At 40.2% G+C, this 18,743-nt stretch overlaps 1 protein-coding gene across 1 annotated transcript; it reads right to left on the bottom strand.

Moving 5' to 3' along the window:
* Positions 1 to 1,924: 1,924 nt before the first annotated feature.
* On the bottom strand, positions 1,925 to 12,325 carry tnfaip2b (tumor necrosis factor, alpha-induced protein 2b). Its single transcript, XM_032547724.1, has 12 exons — positions 12,209 to 12,325; positions 11,611 to 11,852; positions 10,863 to 11,517; positions 9,055 to 9,166; positions 8,247 to 8,369; positions 6,342 to 6,436; positions 6,177 to 6,260; positions 5,967 to 6,093; positions 5,757 to 5,879; positions 5,504 to 5,659; positions 3,586 to 3,707; positions 1,925 to 3,175 (listed from the first exon to the last, which is right to left on the bottom strand). The coding sequence occupies exons 2-12, from the start codon at positions 11,783 to 11,785 to the stop codon at positions 3,025 to 3,027; spliced, it is 1,923 nt and encodes a 640-aa protein (XP_032403615.1). The 5' UTR covers positions 11,786 to 11,852; positions 12,209 to 12,325; the 3' UTR covers positions 1,925 to 3,024.
* Between the last annotated feature and the right edge of the window lie 6,418 nt (positions 12,326 to 18,743).

The following is an 18,743-nucleotide window of genomic DNA, read 5'->3' on the forward strand; positions in this document are numbered from 1 at the left end:
TAGACAATATCATTTCTGTAATAAACAGTTTTAGATCCTTTAATGCAAAGGTATGGCTTGTGTCACACACTTAGGTCTCAGAATAACCCCCATTTGTTACCCCATATGCTACTCCTTAAACAATATACAATATATTTGTTTTTGTTTTTTTATCTGTACACCCACAGCCAAATAGTAACGATGCAGGCGGCCATTTTTTCTTCCAGTTCTCAGGTTTATGACCAATCTGTTTGATGTTAGAAAGTCAACAGAATGCGACTCTCCCATGTGACGCTGCGTGGAAACTTTCCAGACACAGATGTTTGTGATTGCATTCCCATCGTTCACTTGAGAAAGGCAGGGCCAAATCTTTACACCACTCCATATGTGCTGTAATTCCTTTGAGTAAATGAGGAATTTTGCATTTTGCTCAATGTTTAATAAAAGTTACACAATGCAGCTTTAAGCGGAGGGCTTTGAAAGAAGAAAATGCTGTAAATGCCTGGGTTAGCGTCTGCATGCATGAGTTTTCAGCTAGCTGAAGAATTGGTTTATAGAGTTTTTGACAACAGTGTTTGTGAGTGAGGCATTATTTACATGTGGCATTTATGATTAAAGGTTTTTGCACTTGTTATTACTTAGTCATTGACTTATTTTTTCCATTTCCTCCTAACGGCGGTGTTGTGTTGGCCTTTGGTCACAGTTTCCTTTTTTGTGATGAAAGTTGTGTTTGTGGTGTTGATGGCAACAGCTGCATGTCTGACTGGTGTGTCTCAAGCATCTATTTGGATATTAATACATGATGTAATAGTCAATAAAATTAGGTTTCTCATTAACACTGAACTATTCTGGTTGTGTTGTGTTGCTGCTCACAAAGGAAGTCCTTGGAACGTATTCTACTCTGATTCTAAGAAAACGTTTCACTTGAAAACAAGAAACTGTTCAAGCAGAACATCCCCAATCATTTCCAGTTTCTATTGTGCTTAATGGTTTTAGTTTGTCAAATTGTGCCCCTGGTTGGATAATTTTGGTACTCTTTTTTTATAGGGTGAGTAAATGAGCAGAAACATTTTTTTTTGGTTTTCGTTTTGTATGGTTTTATTTATGACCACGACACAATGTTAAACATCTTTCACCGTATGAAAGCAGGTCATCTCATCATCGGATTCTAGAGTTGAGCCGCTCGTGGCGGAAGCATGGTGGAGGATCTGTGTTTTGTTGTCGTTTTGTAAACTTTCTTTCATAATTTAGTTAGTTGCGTCGTTGCATTTTTGAACCGTTCCATATGGTTTTGGAGGCTGTGAGGCTGGGAGGATTTTTGCTCTCTCTCATTCTTTTTACTTTTGGATAATTATGATGTGTAGCCATGGCAACAAGGTGTGTTTTTACAACTGGGCGCAGCCAATTAGCATCTCAAAAGCTCAAATAATACCTGAACTGTGACCCCCAAATCCCAGAGAAGTTTAATGGGAATCTTCACGGACGCAGAGCAGGAACTGGAAAGTACTAACCATCTTTCATTAATCATTATGGACATGGATCAAATCCCCTACTCCAGCATCTCTCTGCACGGCTTTCTAACCGGACAGTGCTTTAAAGAGGAGCAGCAAGATCAAATGATGTGGATCAGCAGAGCTTTCTGACAACCGATGGTTTCATCTCGGACATGTTGCTGTGAAGCATCGTCTGTGCTGGGTGGATATTTAGCCGTTAGCATGTGGTGACAGTCACAACACCGTCAAACAGCATCAGTCATCAGTCAGAGGCTTCTTTAGATTTATTGCAAGACTGACTGCTACAGCAGATTCTTCCAGCCTACTGCGCCACCATCCAAGACGACCCTGTGAAGATACTTTGATGATATAACTTACACCAAAATTTTATTTCCCTTTTTGACAAAGGAAGTGTTTTTGAATTGAAAAAGAAGAAACATGTTTAACACAAATTTGATATAAAACTATTGCTTTATTTATTTACAAAAACAAGCACACGCCCACACACACACACACATTTTTTGCAGTCCTCAGAAACTCATGACGTCACTCAGAGAAGAAACAAGTCATACACTGGCAGTGGTTTAGTTTCAGAGTACAACCTGACCAATTTGTGACGTACTCCCACACTAGCTTACTGAAAAGAGCTTTCACGAAACCTACTGTAACCCCCATAAACTATGCTGATCTGTCTGTCTGTTTAATGTGTTTGTTTTGTTAATTCTTAGAATGTCCTGTAGAGGGCACTAGACCCACATTTCGCCTGTGTCGGTACGAGAAGAAGTGTAAGGAGCGGGGAGAAGAAAAAAAATGGCGGACTACGTAAACTAAGCACGTTTCAGCAGAAGTAGAGAAGCTACTACTCACAAGTGCTGCTGTAATATGAAATAAATCTGTTTATTTTGAACTGACTGGATAATGTACATTCTGTTCTGGGATTTCTCCGGTTGTTTTTTTTGTACGGCCGATATCTGAACGAGCCAGTGGAGTTCCAGCAGCAGGAGGGTCCCGCCGCCATCTTTGTGACTCGGACTGAAGCCTGGATGTTTTACTTGGACAACAGATAAGCTTATTGAACAAGGGGAAAAAAAGGGCCCCCCAATCTTCTAATTTTTTTATTCCACAAACTATTTGTTCATGAACATTTTCAAAACTGACAACTTATGTACACATTGAACTGACTGCCCGAACTGTTATATTGAAGGACTAACTGGAAAATGTAATTTCTTTGTTGAAATGAGCTTTAAAGCTACAGTTTAGAAAACCTACCCTCATTTAAAAAAAAAAAAAAAATTAGATTTTTTATAAGGGTGGACAATTTAAGTTTTATTCTTAATTTTATTCAGCTAATTAGTGTTACCTGGATTATTGTTTTTTTGTGGGGAAAGAAAAATAAACTTGAGTTGTTAAACCTATATGCCTATCATCCTCCTGTGTGACCCTAGCACAAAAGTAACGTTCCTACTGAGTTTATTGCTAATTAAATTAAAGATGCTGTATGTCACAGTTCTCCACCAACACTTAAATAACTAGCAGAAGGAAGGAGGGCAGCTTATTTGATTACTACTTTGGAGAAAAAAGGACGAAACTCGGCGCCTTCGTTGGATTCTTTGCGGGTGTCTGAAAGGGTCGCCTTGACCTTGTGCCTGTCCTCCTTGGAGAGGTTTGACTTGAGTTTGAGCAAAGCCGAGACGTGTTTCAAACTGCGGATGAAAAAAGGAAGGGAATTACTTTTTTTTTTTTAAATGGCGGACTACTTATCAGAGCGGTATATGTCCAGAAATTTTAGCTTGCAGAGACCCTGCAATCCTCCAGACAAACTGACTACTTGCTGTCACGCTACATAGTAGGATGAGAAATGCTTTCCTATTCTAACATTCCGCCTAAAAGCGCCGAGCATTCTCTGGGGTCCAAACGTAGCTGCTGCTCTCAGGAAACATCTGAGATACGGAGATGTCTGCCAGAGCTCGCTTCCTGTCCTTCTCAGAATAGATTTATCCTCCATAAAAGTGGTTTGTCGTTAGCAATATTCTACTGTTGTTTACAACATAGTTTTCTTTATCTCTTAGGCCAGACCCATTGAAAAAAAAAAAGAAACTGGTGTGAATTTTACCTCAGGTCGGGGTAAGTGTGTCCCAGTGACACTATTTGCATTTGCAGGGCGGGGACGTCTTGGAGTTTCAGCACTTCTGCCATGTTGGTCAGGATTTCCTTCAGCCATTCCTCCTGGGATCCCTGGAAAGACACCAAGATGAAGTTATCTGGAGGTTGTGGGTGATGTCTTTCATGTTTACACTGCATTCATGTGAGAAATTGCATATTAATCACACTACTTTTTTTTATTTTTTATGTATACTTCCAAGTTAAGTGGCAGGTTTCACACTGGTTTTATTATTTTCCATTCACATGATGCTCCTAAGCAAGCAGTCTGCAAACAATCAGTTTTATGGTATGATTTTAATAATTTTTAAATAATTTTAATACTCATCCATGAGTTTTCCAAGATAAGTTCTGGAAACAGAATGTCTTCCAAAAACAAAAACAACATGAGATGATTCTGAGCCATGTCGATAAACCATCTTCATTGCCTCAAGCCTGCTATGAGATAAAGATAATTACATTGAATCCTCTATGTTGACAAAATGCCTAATTGCCAGGATAATTAAAGTGATATCAGTAAGGGAAATTTGCGAGATTATATTTACACCGTATTTGCTCTAATTATAAGTACAACTTTGGTTTTTTTTCTTGTTGTTTTTGTTCTTTTTACAAGATTTTATAAAACTCAAACGCAGCAACAGTAAGTTATGCAGTCTGCCTTGTTCATCGTTCAGTTTGACCTCAGAGTCAGAATATTCAGCATTACGGTTTTTGAGGTTTGTTGCAGTTAGTTCATCAGACGTTTTTGAAGGTGAAATTGGCATCGTCACAGGCCTGAGATTTCAATGTAGTAATGCTAAATATGTCCTTACTGTTCATTGTAAAATGGCTAAAATATTGATAAAAAGTTTATAAGTGTCAAAAGGTTGGCGGTAGCTTATAATTAATAATTAATCCGTGTTTTTAAGCTAAAGTCCTAGCGTGCTACACTCACTCTGCTAATATTAGTTCAGTTAAACGTCTCGCCTCTGTTTTTCCGAGAACTGAGTAAGCAGCTGCCTTTCCTGACTTTACTCTTTCCTCTCCTGTTTTTCTCTGGAAAGTATTTAATACTTCCTGCTTCCTGCCTGTCTGATCTCTCTGTGTGTAACTCAGAAAAAGTGTGTGTTCTATCTTTTAAAAGAAGCCATAGAGAACATCCATGTTTTTTAGTAGCGCAGAAATTAACTTTTTTTTAAATCAATATATTAAGGTGATATTCATTTGAAATTATATAAATGCAGTACAAAAAAAACCCCTTTTCATTCTAGGCTTTCCTCTGCTTTGATGCTCTGACTCATCGGCATTCTTCAATGGAAAATGTTAATGTTCTAGTCTATGGGTCAGAGGCCAAAATGTCACATTTTGGTCCATCTCAGAATGGGAAAGCTGAACCATCATTTTTGAACAGATTATTATTATTATCTCCAGACAATATGTTGGTATGATAGCCCTTCCATAGTGTTAGCTTAGTCATAGTCATCAGCTATGACCAAGTTAATAACCCTTTTGGACAAATCTTGATTTTTGAGACAGGTGTATGTCCAGTCTAGGCTCATGCTATGAACATTTGTCAAAGGTCTACAATATAGAGTTTTGTATCATCTTAAAGAGGAGCCTCGTGGCTTTCACTAAGTTTTGAGTCCAAACACAGGTCACTAGAGCTCATTAAACCAAAACCAACACACATTTTTCCACGCTTTTCACCTAAACTAGATACATTTATTTTTGTCCAAATGGCACCCAGGGACACCAGGGGCACAAGAGCTAACAACCGAAATACTCAACAGACTCTAAGGATTCAGAAAATGTACAAGCCTTAGGCTACAACCTTAACTGTGGGGGGTGTGTGGGCGTGGGTGTGCGTGTGTGAGATGTTGACCACATCTTACCATGCTGGTGAAAAGCTTGTGTAAACTCTCAGCGTTGTCCATCACGGTGTCGAAGGCCGTCTGCTGATGCTCTCTGTCCTTCAGCTTGACTTCTCCTCTCAGGAGCCTCTTCACATATTCTTGTACCACTTCCTGGTGAAGATTACCAATCACCCCCTAAAAACGATAAAAGAACATTTCAGTCCTCCTATTGTCAAAAAGCAAAAACAAATGGACAAGTATGAACTACGTGCTGGAATCAGGAGGGTGTTACCTGGTGAGAGGATGGAGCCAAGCCCTCCAGGCCCTGGATGCTGTTTTCCAAGCTGCTCAGCAGATTCTCAAACACACTCTTCTTCTTCAGCCAGTCTCCGGTCCCCAGCTTCCGGTACTGTGGCTGGTTGGGTTTAAACAGACGACTTTAAATAGAGTGACGCAGACAAAATGAAAACGCCGTTTCAGTCTTTGTTAAAACAGCCCTCACCTTGAGGGACTTGTGCACGGAGCTTAATAAGCAGGTACGGGCGGATTGCCTCATGTCGGACAGGATAGTCAAACAGTTTTCCTGCACATCATCTGGGAACAAATGGCTTTTCCTCTGGAGGACGTCCCTGTAGAGACAGAAACAAACCCGCAGCTGAGTGATGAAGCTCTGAATGATAATTCAGAGGATCAGGTGGACCAGAAAACACACCTGAACTGTTCCACACAGCCCAGGGTAGCTTTGACGTGTGGCTGGCTGTTCTGTTTGATGACGTCATCTTGGAAAGCTTTAAACCTGCAGGAGTCGGTTCGGATGAGTTTTTGTTGGCATTGTTAACGTTTCAGCTGAGGGGGAGTAGAGAAGGCGTTGGGTTACCTCTGCAGCATATCGGTTAGTTGGCGTGTTATCCTCTGGGCTTTCTGCTGGCTCCCTGTGACTGTTTCTGTCACTGTTACCATGCCATTAATGATCTGAAAACAGGAACAGATGGAACACATTTATCAGCACATGTCAAGTCAAGTCAAGTCAAGTTTATTTGTTGAAAACATTTCAGCAACAAGAACGCTTAAAATTCTTTCTATCACAAAAACATACAGTCACCTATTGTGAAACGAGCGATAAACATTACATTTTTGTCAAACGCCATAATCAAAATCATCCAAACACATCAGATATATTGGTCAATGTTCCAGTTACTACTAATCAAAGGCAACTCTAAACTGGTGTGACTTTTGCTTTGACGTAAAGGAACTCAGTGTTTCATCTGTTTTGCAGTTTTCTTGTGGTTTGTTCCAGATTTGTGATGCATAGAAGCTGAATGCTGCTTCTCACAGTAGCTGCGTTTCCATCACAAATAGCAAAACTTTGTTAGTTTTCCGCTAACATTGGGAAAAAAGCAATTTAAAGTACAATCACACATGCATAAGTTCATTCATGTGATGATACTAGTTAAAAAAAGCGGCTGCGCCATTATCCTCAAATGACTTCCTGTCATCCTTGTCGTTTTCGCCAGTAGTAACATCCGGTTGTTGATCATGTGACTCGTGTGACGCAAACAACGTGTATCTGTTGCAGTTTAGCGAAATATATATATTGGCCGAATAAACTCCTCATGCTAACAGCAAAACTTATCAAACAATTAAGAGTGTCTTTGAAACTGATGTGTTGCACAGTATGGTTAATAGAAACACAGTTAGTGAGAGTGACAGTGACCAAGCAGCCATCTTAAAGGGCAATCAAGCAGTAAAAACTCAGAAACTCTCAGGATCTTTGGTTGTTTTGGGTTTGTAGTTGTGCTCATTTGTTCTGTGTTCCTTCATTTCTTGCTTTGATTAGATTGACCTTATTCTGTTTTACTTAGTTCAATCTGCTGTTAGTTGGATTTTGTCCATTATTAATTCATTGTGTTTAGTTATCCTTTGTTACATTAGCTTTCCTAGCTACCCTGTTTGTTTACTCTCCCTCGCCCCCTGTGCCATTCTCTCTCTCTCCCCTCACACCTGCAGCATGTCAGCCAATCAGCCCTGGTCTATTGTTCCAGCATTCACTCTCCCAATATTTAACTAGCTGTCCTTCACTCGCTCCCTGCTGGTTCCTCTTGTTATTGTTTCTCATTATACTCCATGTATCTCTGTATTTTGTAAATTTTTGCTTTTCATTTTTTCATTAAAGCTCCAACTACATTTTGGTCATATACCATCTACCACCACAATGACAGAAATAATTTGTGCTTTACTCAGTTTTGAAGCTGCAGATCTACAAATATAAGAAATGTTGCAACAGTTTCCAGGCCCCAGACCTCAGCAGTAATCCAGCGTCACTGTTTGTATTAGCTGAATGTAGAATTTCTCTGTATTATTCTGGATTATTTGCTGAACAAACACTCTGATGTTTGCCCACATGATGATGTCCTTTGGCATTTCAATGGCACTTCACAGAAGATCATTCAGATTTTCATTTTCCCCGTTTTTAGCCCAGCTTTCTGGCACTGAACTCTGACCCTGATGGAACCAGGAGTGCGGAGCATAAAGCAGCCGATTCAATGAAGGCAGATGCAACATCTTGACATGACACAAACCAAACGGCTACATAGCTACCTTTTGGCTACTATTTACTCTGAACAATGTTTTATTGGTGTTATCATAATCTAAAAATATTGTTTACATGTCAGTGTCTCATTTGGAGGAAGGAATTATTAGTGTGAGATCTGTTAATAAGTGAAACGTCCTTGTTGGTTAATGTTTTCCTTAGTAACTACTATACTATAGTAGCTATAGCTACCGGAATGACGTCGTGGGCCAGAGGGCTGGTGAAGCAGCCGTCCTCTGTCGGCGGTTGCTCTCCTTTTCTCAATTTCTTCCTTTCTTCCTCCAGAGCGTTGTTCATGTAAACTGACAGCTCAGTCTGAACAAACACAAGCAGGTTACACGGTTACCATGTGTAGCTTTCCACATAGAGCTGACATTTTTGTTACACATGCAAAAAAAGTGACGCGTTAAACCTTTAATTAAACAGCTGAAACTTGCTAATGAATCAGTGATGGCAACCAATGATGTCACGACTACAGTTGCATCACAATTAGCAAATTAGAAATAAAAAAAAAAGGCAATATCAAAATCTGAGGAGGAGGATTTTGACGCAATAAAATAAAAAGCACTCGCCGAGAGACCTTTTCTAGTTTTATTTAAGACCTTTTCTAGTTTTATTTAAGACCTTTTCTAGTTTTATTTAAGACCTTTTCTAGTTTTAGAAAAGGTCTTACCTAATAAAATAACTGAAATATTCGCACATACTGCCGCTTTAATTGGCTCCAACAAATGAAGTAATGATAATTTAACAGATTCTCAAATAGCGTGGTTAATGTAAAAAAATTTTTTTTTAGAAAATGTATTTATTTGACTTATTAATTTTTATAACTTGTCAATAAACTGCAATTAACTTGTGCTATAATCTGCTACAGATGATTATCTGTAATTATAATTACAGATAATTGTTACTATTATCTGTAATTATAATAAGAATACAGATGTACACTATCCATTACAGTTTATTATTACTTTTATTATTATTACTTGTGTGACTACGTTACCTCCTGTGTGGTCAGGTACTGCTCCTCCAGGCTGCCCAGTAGATCTCCAGGCAGCAGTTGCCCCAGTGCTGCTGAATCAATTTCACTGGCCAGCTCCGGCTTCTTAAGGATTCTGAAACAATGACGAAACACACCGGGAAATTTACTGAAAGGGATACGAGACTTTTTGATCAAATTAAGACCGACTTCTATTTTTTTTTATTCCGTGTCAACCCGACCTTCAGAAGCAAGAACAAACACGTACTACAGCTGACATGAGCTGGTCCAGCCACACAGTGCTGCAGTTCTGCATGATTATGCCAACTGCCATGTTGCACACACTCTCTGAAACAACTGCAGGGTGTGTGTGTTGAGCTTGCATGGTAAACAAAGAATTGATGTGCAAATCTCTACACAACAGGGCTGGGCATTATGTGTCATAGTTTTTCTGGTATTATTGGTACTTTAGTTTTTTATAATTTAATCTGGTGTTCCCTTCCTGAATAGTTTCTCTGGATTGTTTCTGTTGGTTTGTTAGTTTATTCCCTTTTTTTTGTCTTATTTTAGACAAAAACTTTCCATATTCTGTCAGTTTCTTTTACTCCTGGTACAAGTCTAGTTTCATAGTTCCTTCTTTTGGACTGATTATTTGTATTTTCCCTTTGGATTATTCCTGTCATCAGTGTTTTGGTTCCGTATTATTATCATCCATCCTCATTACTTTTACTAATGCTATTTGTGTTTGCTGTTCATTTCTTTGTCTGGTTTGTGGTTTTATGTTCCTTGTGTTTGTCTTCTTAGTTTAACGTCCCTCGTGTTCTTGTATTTGTCTTAGATTATTGATTTTCTTTTTGTAAGACAGTAAATCATCCTAATGTTAAACTTCAGCAGTTGTCTGACAGAGTCCTTTGTGCAATATTATGAGTTAAAAAACAGCATTTAGAGAAAAAATTTTTTTAACATAACTTTGACACATGACTTACTCAGCTATGATTTACATTGAATCATTTGGAAAGTGCATTTCAATAAGCCTCATTAGTTCGATCATAAGTACCTTTAGAAAATAACAACTTTTAAGCAGGTGTTAAACATACTTTTTGTTAAGCCTGCTTTCATATATTAAAATATGCATATTTTTGGCTGTCTAAATTAATTTCTAAATGTCATGTTTTCATTTGCTTTAAGCAAAAAGAAAGAAAGAAATCATCATAACTAATTAAATAACGGCTTGAAAACTTTGGTGTGTGCAGTTAGACTGTAAGATGAAAGAGTGAATCTGTCTACCATTAACTCTTATAAAAGTTGAGCAGAAGTCAGTTTTTTAAAAAGAAGCTTTTAAGGATCAAAGAACGCATAACTGGAATTGTTGATTGTAGCATATTTTACACATGTATCAACATTTTGAACTGTTAAAATCTGTCATACATTTGAATGAGTTCTATTGCATGATGTGTGTTTTTAATGAAGGCAGAGTTGCCAGTGGAGATCCTGAACAGTAAACAGGAATGTGTTTCATACGAACAAAGTCACTGATATCAATGAACTTTTCACGAAATGGTCTGAAGTTGTCTAGTCCCCAAACGCCTCCCACTACATTCAGTCATTCATGCACACATTCACACACTGATGGTGGTACCAGCACTGAAGCCCGACAGAAGGGGTCACTGAATGAAAGCCAATTATCCAGTGAAATGCCATCCAACAGTTCTGACTAGAAATGTAGGTCTGCTTTCAAGCTCAAATACTCCTAAACTATTCCCAAAGAAGTGTTGCAACAGCGTATATCTGCAGAATAACTGTTTTAAAGGGAAATGGAGATGATGCCTTACCCCGGGTAAAACTCATTGATCCAGCGCAGGATGAAAGTACAGTCCTTATCATCCAGAACAAAGTCCACAATCTTCCTGAGTCTGGCGCTCAGGCTTTGGTGATACAGCCGCGCGTAAAACTGACAGATGTTTGCCTCCGGTGGGTAGCAGCTCTTCAGCACGTTGACCACCAAGAGCAGGTCCTCCTTCAGCTGCCTCCCCATGCCCTGGACGTCCAGCTGGATGGACGATTGTCCGGGTTGGCCTGCAGGGGCCACCGAGAGGTTGTCCATTCGGCTCTCTACCAAACCACAAAGAGTTGAGTCATGGAGCTCCTGCCAGTTGCTCGTGGTCCGACTCTTCAGCTGCTTCCTCTGCAGGTCCTGCTCCTCTTCCTGGTAGATGGCCTTCACAGCAGATTTTAAGGCCGTCAGGGCCTGGACCGCGGTCTCGTTGGCGACCTCTTCGAGCCTCAGAGACAGACTCTGCTGCAGAGTCTGTTGTATCTTTTTCTCCAGCGCTCTACGTTCTGCAGAAAGCCTTTCTATCTCTTCTGCGGGATGTTTCTGCACCTCATCGTCTGTTTCCTGCTCAAACAGTTGGTTCTCTCTGTTGATCAGCACGAGGCTGGCCTCGTACAAGCTTTGCTCAAGAAGTTGCTCGAAGGTTAGAGTTTCTAAAGACGATAAAGAGAGAAGAAACGTATCTTTTAATTAAATAGAGATTTTGAAGGCTGACGGTTAGTGTGAAATCTTGGACTGTCTCTTACCAACTGGGGAGTCTTCCTCCTCAGATGATGAGGGCTCCTCGGTAACTGGGGAAGTGTCGACGCCCACCTGAGGGTTGGACGGTCTTTTTATCTTCTTGAATTTTCCTCTAATCCATCTGCCTCCTTGATTCAGGACGTTGTTCAGCCGGAGCGTTTCTGGGGTCGAAACTCGCATTGTAAAGTCTGGTTCGGTCCAAATCCTCGTCCGGGAAGAGAAAAAAAGACCAAAACGAACACAAAAGCTAAAAAAAAAAAAGAAAAAAGTCAGAGTCAAAATGTAGGTCAGTGCAAATAAACTCATAGGAAGAAGACTTCAAATTTGGTATATGCTTGTGTTTAATCAGTTTTTGATACTTTTTAATGTCTAATGATTTTAATATTCTTGTTATGTTAGTGTCATATTTATCTCAGAAATGTAAACATCTTCTCAAATGACATTAAATGGCTGCTGAAATACACACGAGAGCACCAGACCATCAAGAGCACATGTTGAATCAAATCTTAAACACTTCAGGAAACAGACTTTGTTAGACGTGTAACTTGGAACGGAGTGACAAAGCGAACGTGCATGAATCCTCCTTCAGAGGATGTTACTCACCCGGGTCCTGCAGCCGCTGCTCTGCCTCCGACACTTCAGCTGGTCTCTTTTAACTCAGCTGGCTCCTCCCACTTCTAAAGTGATGTGCTGTGGAAAGTCCAACCACCCCTACAAACTCGCACACACAGTCTTTTTATAGACACCAGCACTGAGGCAATGCTGGCCTCTTTCAGAGAGGAAAGCTTCCTCGGGCTCTTATGAAACTCTTTACTAAAGCAGAAGCTGCTGAGCCAACTTTGGTGACCCCCCCCCAACCTTTATTTTTTGTTTAAGGCCACAAAACTAGATAACGCTGTGTTTTTGACCAAACCGAGTAGCGAAAGTAAATTAAAGCCAAGGCTGGAACGGTTCTGTGGGAAGTTGTGATGAGGTGGTTTGGCTTTCTGATCAGGGCTGAGCACCACAGAGGCGGCAGGACAAAAAAAACCAAACAAATAAATAAAAAAATAAAAAACTAGCAAGGGCCCCCACTTGTAGTGTGCACAGTGTAAAGACTGTAAAAAGAGACTGGTGTACACCAGAGGGGGCTGATGATGCCGAGGTTACTGATTTGGAGCTCATCATGTGATATCTATCTGTCTATCTGCTGAAATAATTACAGTTTCTCTCAGTCATTTTGGTGCATTTCTCCAAACCATTCATCCAAACGGCGAAACGGCATCCTCGGTTTGTCTCTCAAAAGTAAACATGTGAGCCAGTGAAGATGCCAGGGTCTCAGAATGACATGTCCTTGTGTCGCTTCATGGGGATAAAACAGTGAAATGATTTGCCATGTTGTCAACATGACTGCGTTCTCGTGAAGGATGTTTTGATGTAAACTATGGCTGAAGTGTTGATGGAAAAGTGTGGTCAAATGTATTTGTGGGAGATTATGTAGTAGAAGTATTCACCTTTACACTTCTGCTGTTTGTTCTGTATTTTGTTGGCCAACCAGGTCGCCGGGAAGGAAAAGACAGAACAAAAAAAATCAAAAACAAAAGTAGAAATGGGAACATAGGACAATCTCCTTCAGAAAATCAATGCATGTAGTGCTGTAGGGATTACAGTGCAGTCTTCCTACACTTCCCATGATGCTCCAGACTGTAGGGCCACTAATTCTCATCGTCATAAAAATATCTTGTCTTGCAATGCAACATTTGAGAGAGAAAAACAGTCATTTGGAGGCATGAGCTTCTACAGTGTCCTGTTGGGAAAAACCGAATCCAGCAGCTGGTCATGCTTCTCTCCCTGATTGCGGTGAAGAATGAGACCATTTCAAATCTTAAGTAACATTAGGTTTTCCTTTAGGTACCAAAATAAAAGTTTTGCGCCATTAAGCCTGAATAATGAGCTGCATGACATCATAAAAACACAAGCCGCGAAGGTCGCCTCACTCAAACTCTAGGAACGATTTACTAGACAATGATTGAAAAAATACTTAACTCCATAGTTACGACTTAACCTTACTGTTTGAAATCACTACTTTAAATGTGAGTCTGACCTGTTGCAGTCCGTTGCTACTTGTTGTTCTCAGCTTCTGACTCTGTGGCAGATCTAACATGCATGTAGACTATCAGTACTTTTGAAAACCTCCATCCCCAAACATGTCCCCAAACTGTCAGCAGTTGTTTTGTCTCTCAGAGAACTAAGTCGGCCACATCGCTGAAAACTATGAGGGGAAAAAATAAAAGCAGCTCAAAGGACTCGGTTTAGTTTTAGATTAACTTTGTTTTCTTTTTCAGATTAACATTTCCGTTCCTCCTCTGGCGTCTGTATGCAGATTGAGTTAGTTTTTTTTTACACTTATATTTTTCCAACAAGCACAAACAGCACAGTTTCTATATTTTTGTTGTCAAACAAAAACATAAAGAAGTTTTTCCCAAAAACAACAAGTGACGGTCGGCTGGTTTTCTACTGTAGACACACAGAGTGGACTTTGGCTCTGATCCTGTTTAGTGCAGAATCAGGAAAAAATGGAGGACATTTAATAACATTACCTTCCTAAAGTAATGGCCTACGTCATTTTTTTTTTTTGACAAAAGTAAATCTGACCAAAAAAAAAAAAAAAAAGATCCCCATTTGTATTTACAAAAGATTATTAGGCACAAAAAGAAAAATAACATTAGGCAAAAAAAAAAAAAAAAAAAGACTAAGGCCGTTATTTTAGAAAGGTGATGATATGCTGATGAACATGGGGAAGAGTTGACCAAAGTGATGCGTCTTTGCGAACTGAAAGCTGCGGTGTGCTGAGGTCAGGTCAGGTCTGTCACTGGATTGGTTCCCGATAGCGGAGAGAGGCTCGGCCCTGAAATACTGTCAACACAAAACCGTCCAGATTGGAGGAAACGCACCTCATCTCCACCCTGCCGGCCTTTCCTCTGTTCCATCATGAAGAGCTTTTCTGCTCCTCTGCCTTCTTCCAGCGCTAACTGGAAACAACCAATCAGAGCCTTACTGTACTTAGCTTGTACATTTTTAATGGATACTCTGTTCACCCTCTGAAGTTGAGTCATTTCCTATTTATACAGTGAAGGAAACACAATATTTGTCTTTTCCTAATCTCAATGTTGCAGACTGAGTAAATAAGCAGATGAACTGATGCAGGAGTAGATTCTATGTTGATGAAAAGCAAAACGTTAACAGCAGGAGAGGGAGAAGGATTAGCTGCTGGCAGGTCAGCGGTGAAAGCGGAGCGCCACGTCTGATGTAGCTTTTATGGAGACGAAACAACCGAGAGAAAACAGAAAGTTTACTGTTGAAGTTAAAGCAAGTCACCACACAAAGTGTGATCCTGAAGCCATTTGTCAAAATGTTGTTATTCTCTGTAATGTTTTGTTTCTGATGTGTCCAATTGACTCTACCAGCAAAGTTTGTTTCTTTTTACCTTTATGATAGAGACCAGAATCCAGCTTCTTCAGTCAGGTCTTTATTAGGTTCTGGATCGGTAGAGAGAAAACACTGAGATGTCCTGACTGTGGCAGGAGGGAAACAACAGCCTTCCCTCCTTATTTAGTCCCCCTGGCAGCCAGAGCAGCTGCGAAGGCAGCAGAGAGACAAACGGCCAGAACACGGAGCAGAAGGGAAGTAGATTCAGAGAAAGGAAACAGTTCTCTGAACTAAACTGTTGTTCCACCTTATGTTTAAAGTGGCAGCTTTATGTGTTTTCCAGGCACATAGTGACAATATGTAGCACAATCAAGTCACTGTGCTAACTTCAGTTGTTGTAAAAATGCTACATATATCAAGTATGACTGAAAGGGGGCGTGCTGTGGTGTGCGACCCATGTTTGAAGGCCTTGAGTCCTCGATGCGGCCGTCGAGGACTTCGAGAGTCGAACCCGTCGCAGGTTTGACTGAGAGCTGCGGTGTCCGGGGGCATGCGGCGAATGTCCCCGGACCCGGCGACATTTTCCGCATGTCTCCCCCCCCCCACTACTTCCCCTTTCCTGTCAGCCTACTTTCAAAAAATAAGGGACACTAGAGCCCACAAGAAGAGCCCCTGGTACAATATATATATATATATGTATATATAAAAAAGGTATGACTTAAAGGAGATTTGACTTTATGATTTAACACTTTGATTTAGGCCTCTGTCTCTTTAAAAAAAAAAAATCCTGCTCTTTGTGAAGCTTCACCTTCATTAAGTCATCTCAACATGGCTCCTCTATTAACCCTTTCACATCGTTTTTACCAGCGTTGCGCTAATAAGTGGCTCCTATGATGAGCTCAGCAGATGAGCAGCTCCACCAGGTGTTGCTAATTGCTGCTGGCTAGTCTGAAGGAGCTGAGTGGGGGAGGGCTGATCTGAAAGGTTGAAGCTGGGAAGCTTGGAAACGGCATCTCTGAGGAGGAGCTGGGCCTTGAAGGCGGAGCTACGTCCACTCAGGCGTTTTGCACAGCTGAATTGTTAAATTAAAGGGTTTCGCAAATCAAAACAACACTCCAGGTATGTGTTGGTTGAGGGAATAACATTCTAGCGTGATGTAAAGCTCAGTAAAGTCGATGTTACATAATACTGCCCCTTTAAATATCAATATCAAATCAACATCAAATATATTTTGATTATATATTCATGTCTTTCCTTTTCATGACACCAACAAGTAAAATGTATTCCTCCAGATGAATTCAGATAGAAAAAATATAGCCTGTTAGTAGAACTTTTGACACATAAATACAATTAAGTAGATTGATGAGTTACAATCAAATTACACTTTTGTGATTACTGAGAATGATCAGTTATCATTCTGATCACTGAAAAATAAATCAAAAATAAAGCTACCAAGCAGAGATCGGTGACTGATGAAAATGAGGAAGAGTTTAGTCATTTTTGCGAGAGCGAGAACAGCGAGCAGACATGTTGAGTCTGATCTGGTCTAACTGCAGGATCACCGACCTCTTGCACAAATCTGATTTCTTACTGGAGTCTGGGATCCATCTTAAACCGTAAACATGGAGGAGCTTCGTGCTCATGCTCTGCGGTGCCTGACAGGGTTCCAGCAGGGAGAAAACACAACGAGCCTCACAGACGTCTGGCTTCAGCTGGAGGAGATAAATCATATTTCAGCTCATAACTTCATAACCTTTGACCTTCTCTCCTCTGGTCTGTTTAACAGCTACAGTCTCAGATCAGCTCAGCCCTCCAGGACTGTCAGCAGTAGAAACAGAAACTTTATACCTGTTGGGGAAAATATAGACTAGATTTGCTTTGCATTTCCCGACATGATGGCAATGATATAGTAGGATCCAATTAGATTCTTGATTAATTTGGGTTGTTGCTATGTTGTTGTACAGAGTTTTTGTTCAATGTGCCCCTTTTTTAAATTTGACCCCCTGCCCCTCCAAAGGTCTCTGCACGGCCCTGACTCAAACTGATTAGTTTGAAGAGTGTTTGTTGAAACATTTCAAACAATCAGTTTAATTTATATTGAGCTGCAGCTGATCGAGAACGCTGCTGCTGGAGTTCTGACTAAAACCAGGAAGATGGAAAACATCACCCAGTTCTACAGTCCTTCACTGAGAGAATAGACTTTAAAATACTGATGTTAGTTTATAAATCATTGAACTGCCTCGCAGCAACACACATTAAAGGTCTGCTGTTGTCGTATCAACCTCCCAGAACCTCTCAGGTCTTTTGGTTCTGGTTCTGCTCTGCATTTACAGAACCAGATCCAAACACAGACTCAGTTCTTATGCTGCACTTATCTGGAACAAACTTCCAGAAAACTGCAAAACGGCCGAAACACCGAGTCCCTTTAAAAACTCACCTGTTTAGATTTGTCTTTGATGAATAATAAATGGAACATAGATTTGGTCGAAAAAGTGAAAAAGACTTTTCATACATAATCTCAACCTAACGATTGTTTACGCTTCACAGCAGAACCACAAATAGATCATTGGCTCAGGAACAAAACAGACGTATCATAACATGAAGTTTATCAGCCGCCATCCTGCTGCTGCATGTGAACGGCAGCAGGATGGCGGCTGCCATCCCACGCCATTTCCAGCAAACAGAACCAGCATTTCCATGACATGTTTCCAGGCTGGTTCTGTTTGCGTGGAAACATTTATCTGTTATCTGTGAAGCCGCTCTCAGGAGACCCACGGTTCTCTTCCTGATATGTCTACTGGCTTGACTGGATTGCTTTTGTTTCATGACGTAGCACAAGAAAGAAATCCGTTTTGGGCGTCGCCTTGAAATACATCCTTAATTAAATCTTCGGCCTCCATTTCGCTCAAATGTCAACAGAAGCTTATAAAAGCCTGACATCATCGTCTTTAATAACTTTTGCAAAGTGCAGCAATCTTTCTGCATGTATAAACTTCTGACTTTGAAGAAAAAAAAAAGTCTCTCCGGGCAATGAATTGAAACATTTCAATTCAGTTTATTTCTATGGAGGAAATTCTTAATAATAAATATAATCTCAAGACACTTTACAGGAAAAACAAGTCAATCCAATCACACATACAGGTTGAAAGTCATGTGCCTACATTTCACTAACAAGGTTTTTTGCAAGAGTCTCTTACAACCACAACTCTTGCAAAAAGTTTTTTTTTTTTGCAACCTGAAATAGTTGTAGGAAAAATATGCTTTTATCAGAAGTCCTTCCAAAATGTCTCAACATAAGAATGCAAGAAGTCACAGCAGAGGATGTGGAGTTTACAGAGAAACAGAGGTCATTTTCTGAAAGAGACAAAAAAGAAAGTAAGATCTTCAACTGATGTGTCACTTACTTATAAAATGGCTAAACGACCAGCAGTAAAAAAAAAAAAAGTTGTCTAAAGTGATTTACAGATCATAGTTGAAGCTTCGAAATGAAGAGAAGGTGACATTTTAACACTGCAGTTTCACTGCGTTGAACATGTTGCAGTCGCAGAAAACGTTCTTATCGCTACATAAATGATTCGGTTTTTACTTCTGTGGTGAAACGACGACGACGTGCCGTCTGGGTTTTTCAGATGTGCAGAGAAACAAATTCAGATATTTTTTCTCCAGGCGGTTAGCGAACCGCTAACCTTCCTGCGTAGGGTTCCTTTAAATCAGGGCTAACAGCCACCTG

The sequence above is a fragment of the Xiphophorus hellerii genome, chromosome 19 (assembly GCF_003331165.1).
Source record: "Xiphophorus hellerii strain 12219 chromosome 19, Xiphophorus_hellerii-4.1, whole genome shotgun sequence".
Lineage (NCBI taxonomy): Eukaryota > Metazoa > Chordata > Actinopteri > Cyprinodontiformes > Poeciliidae > Xiphophorus > Xiphophorus hellerii.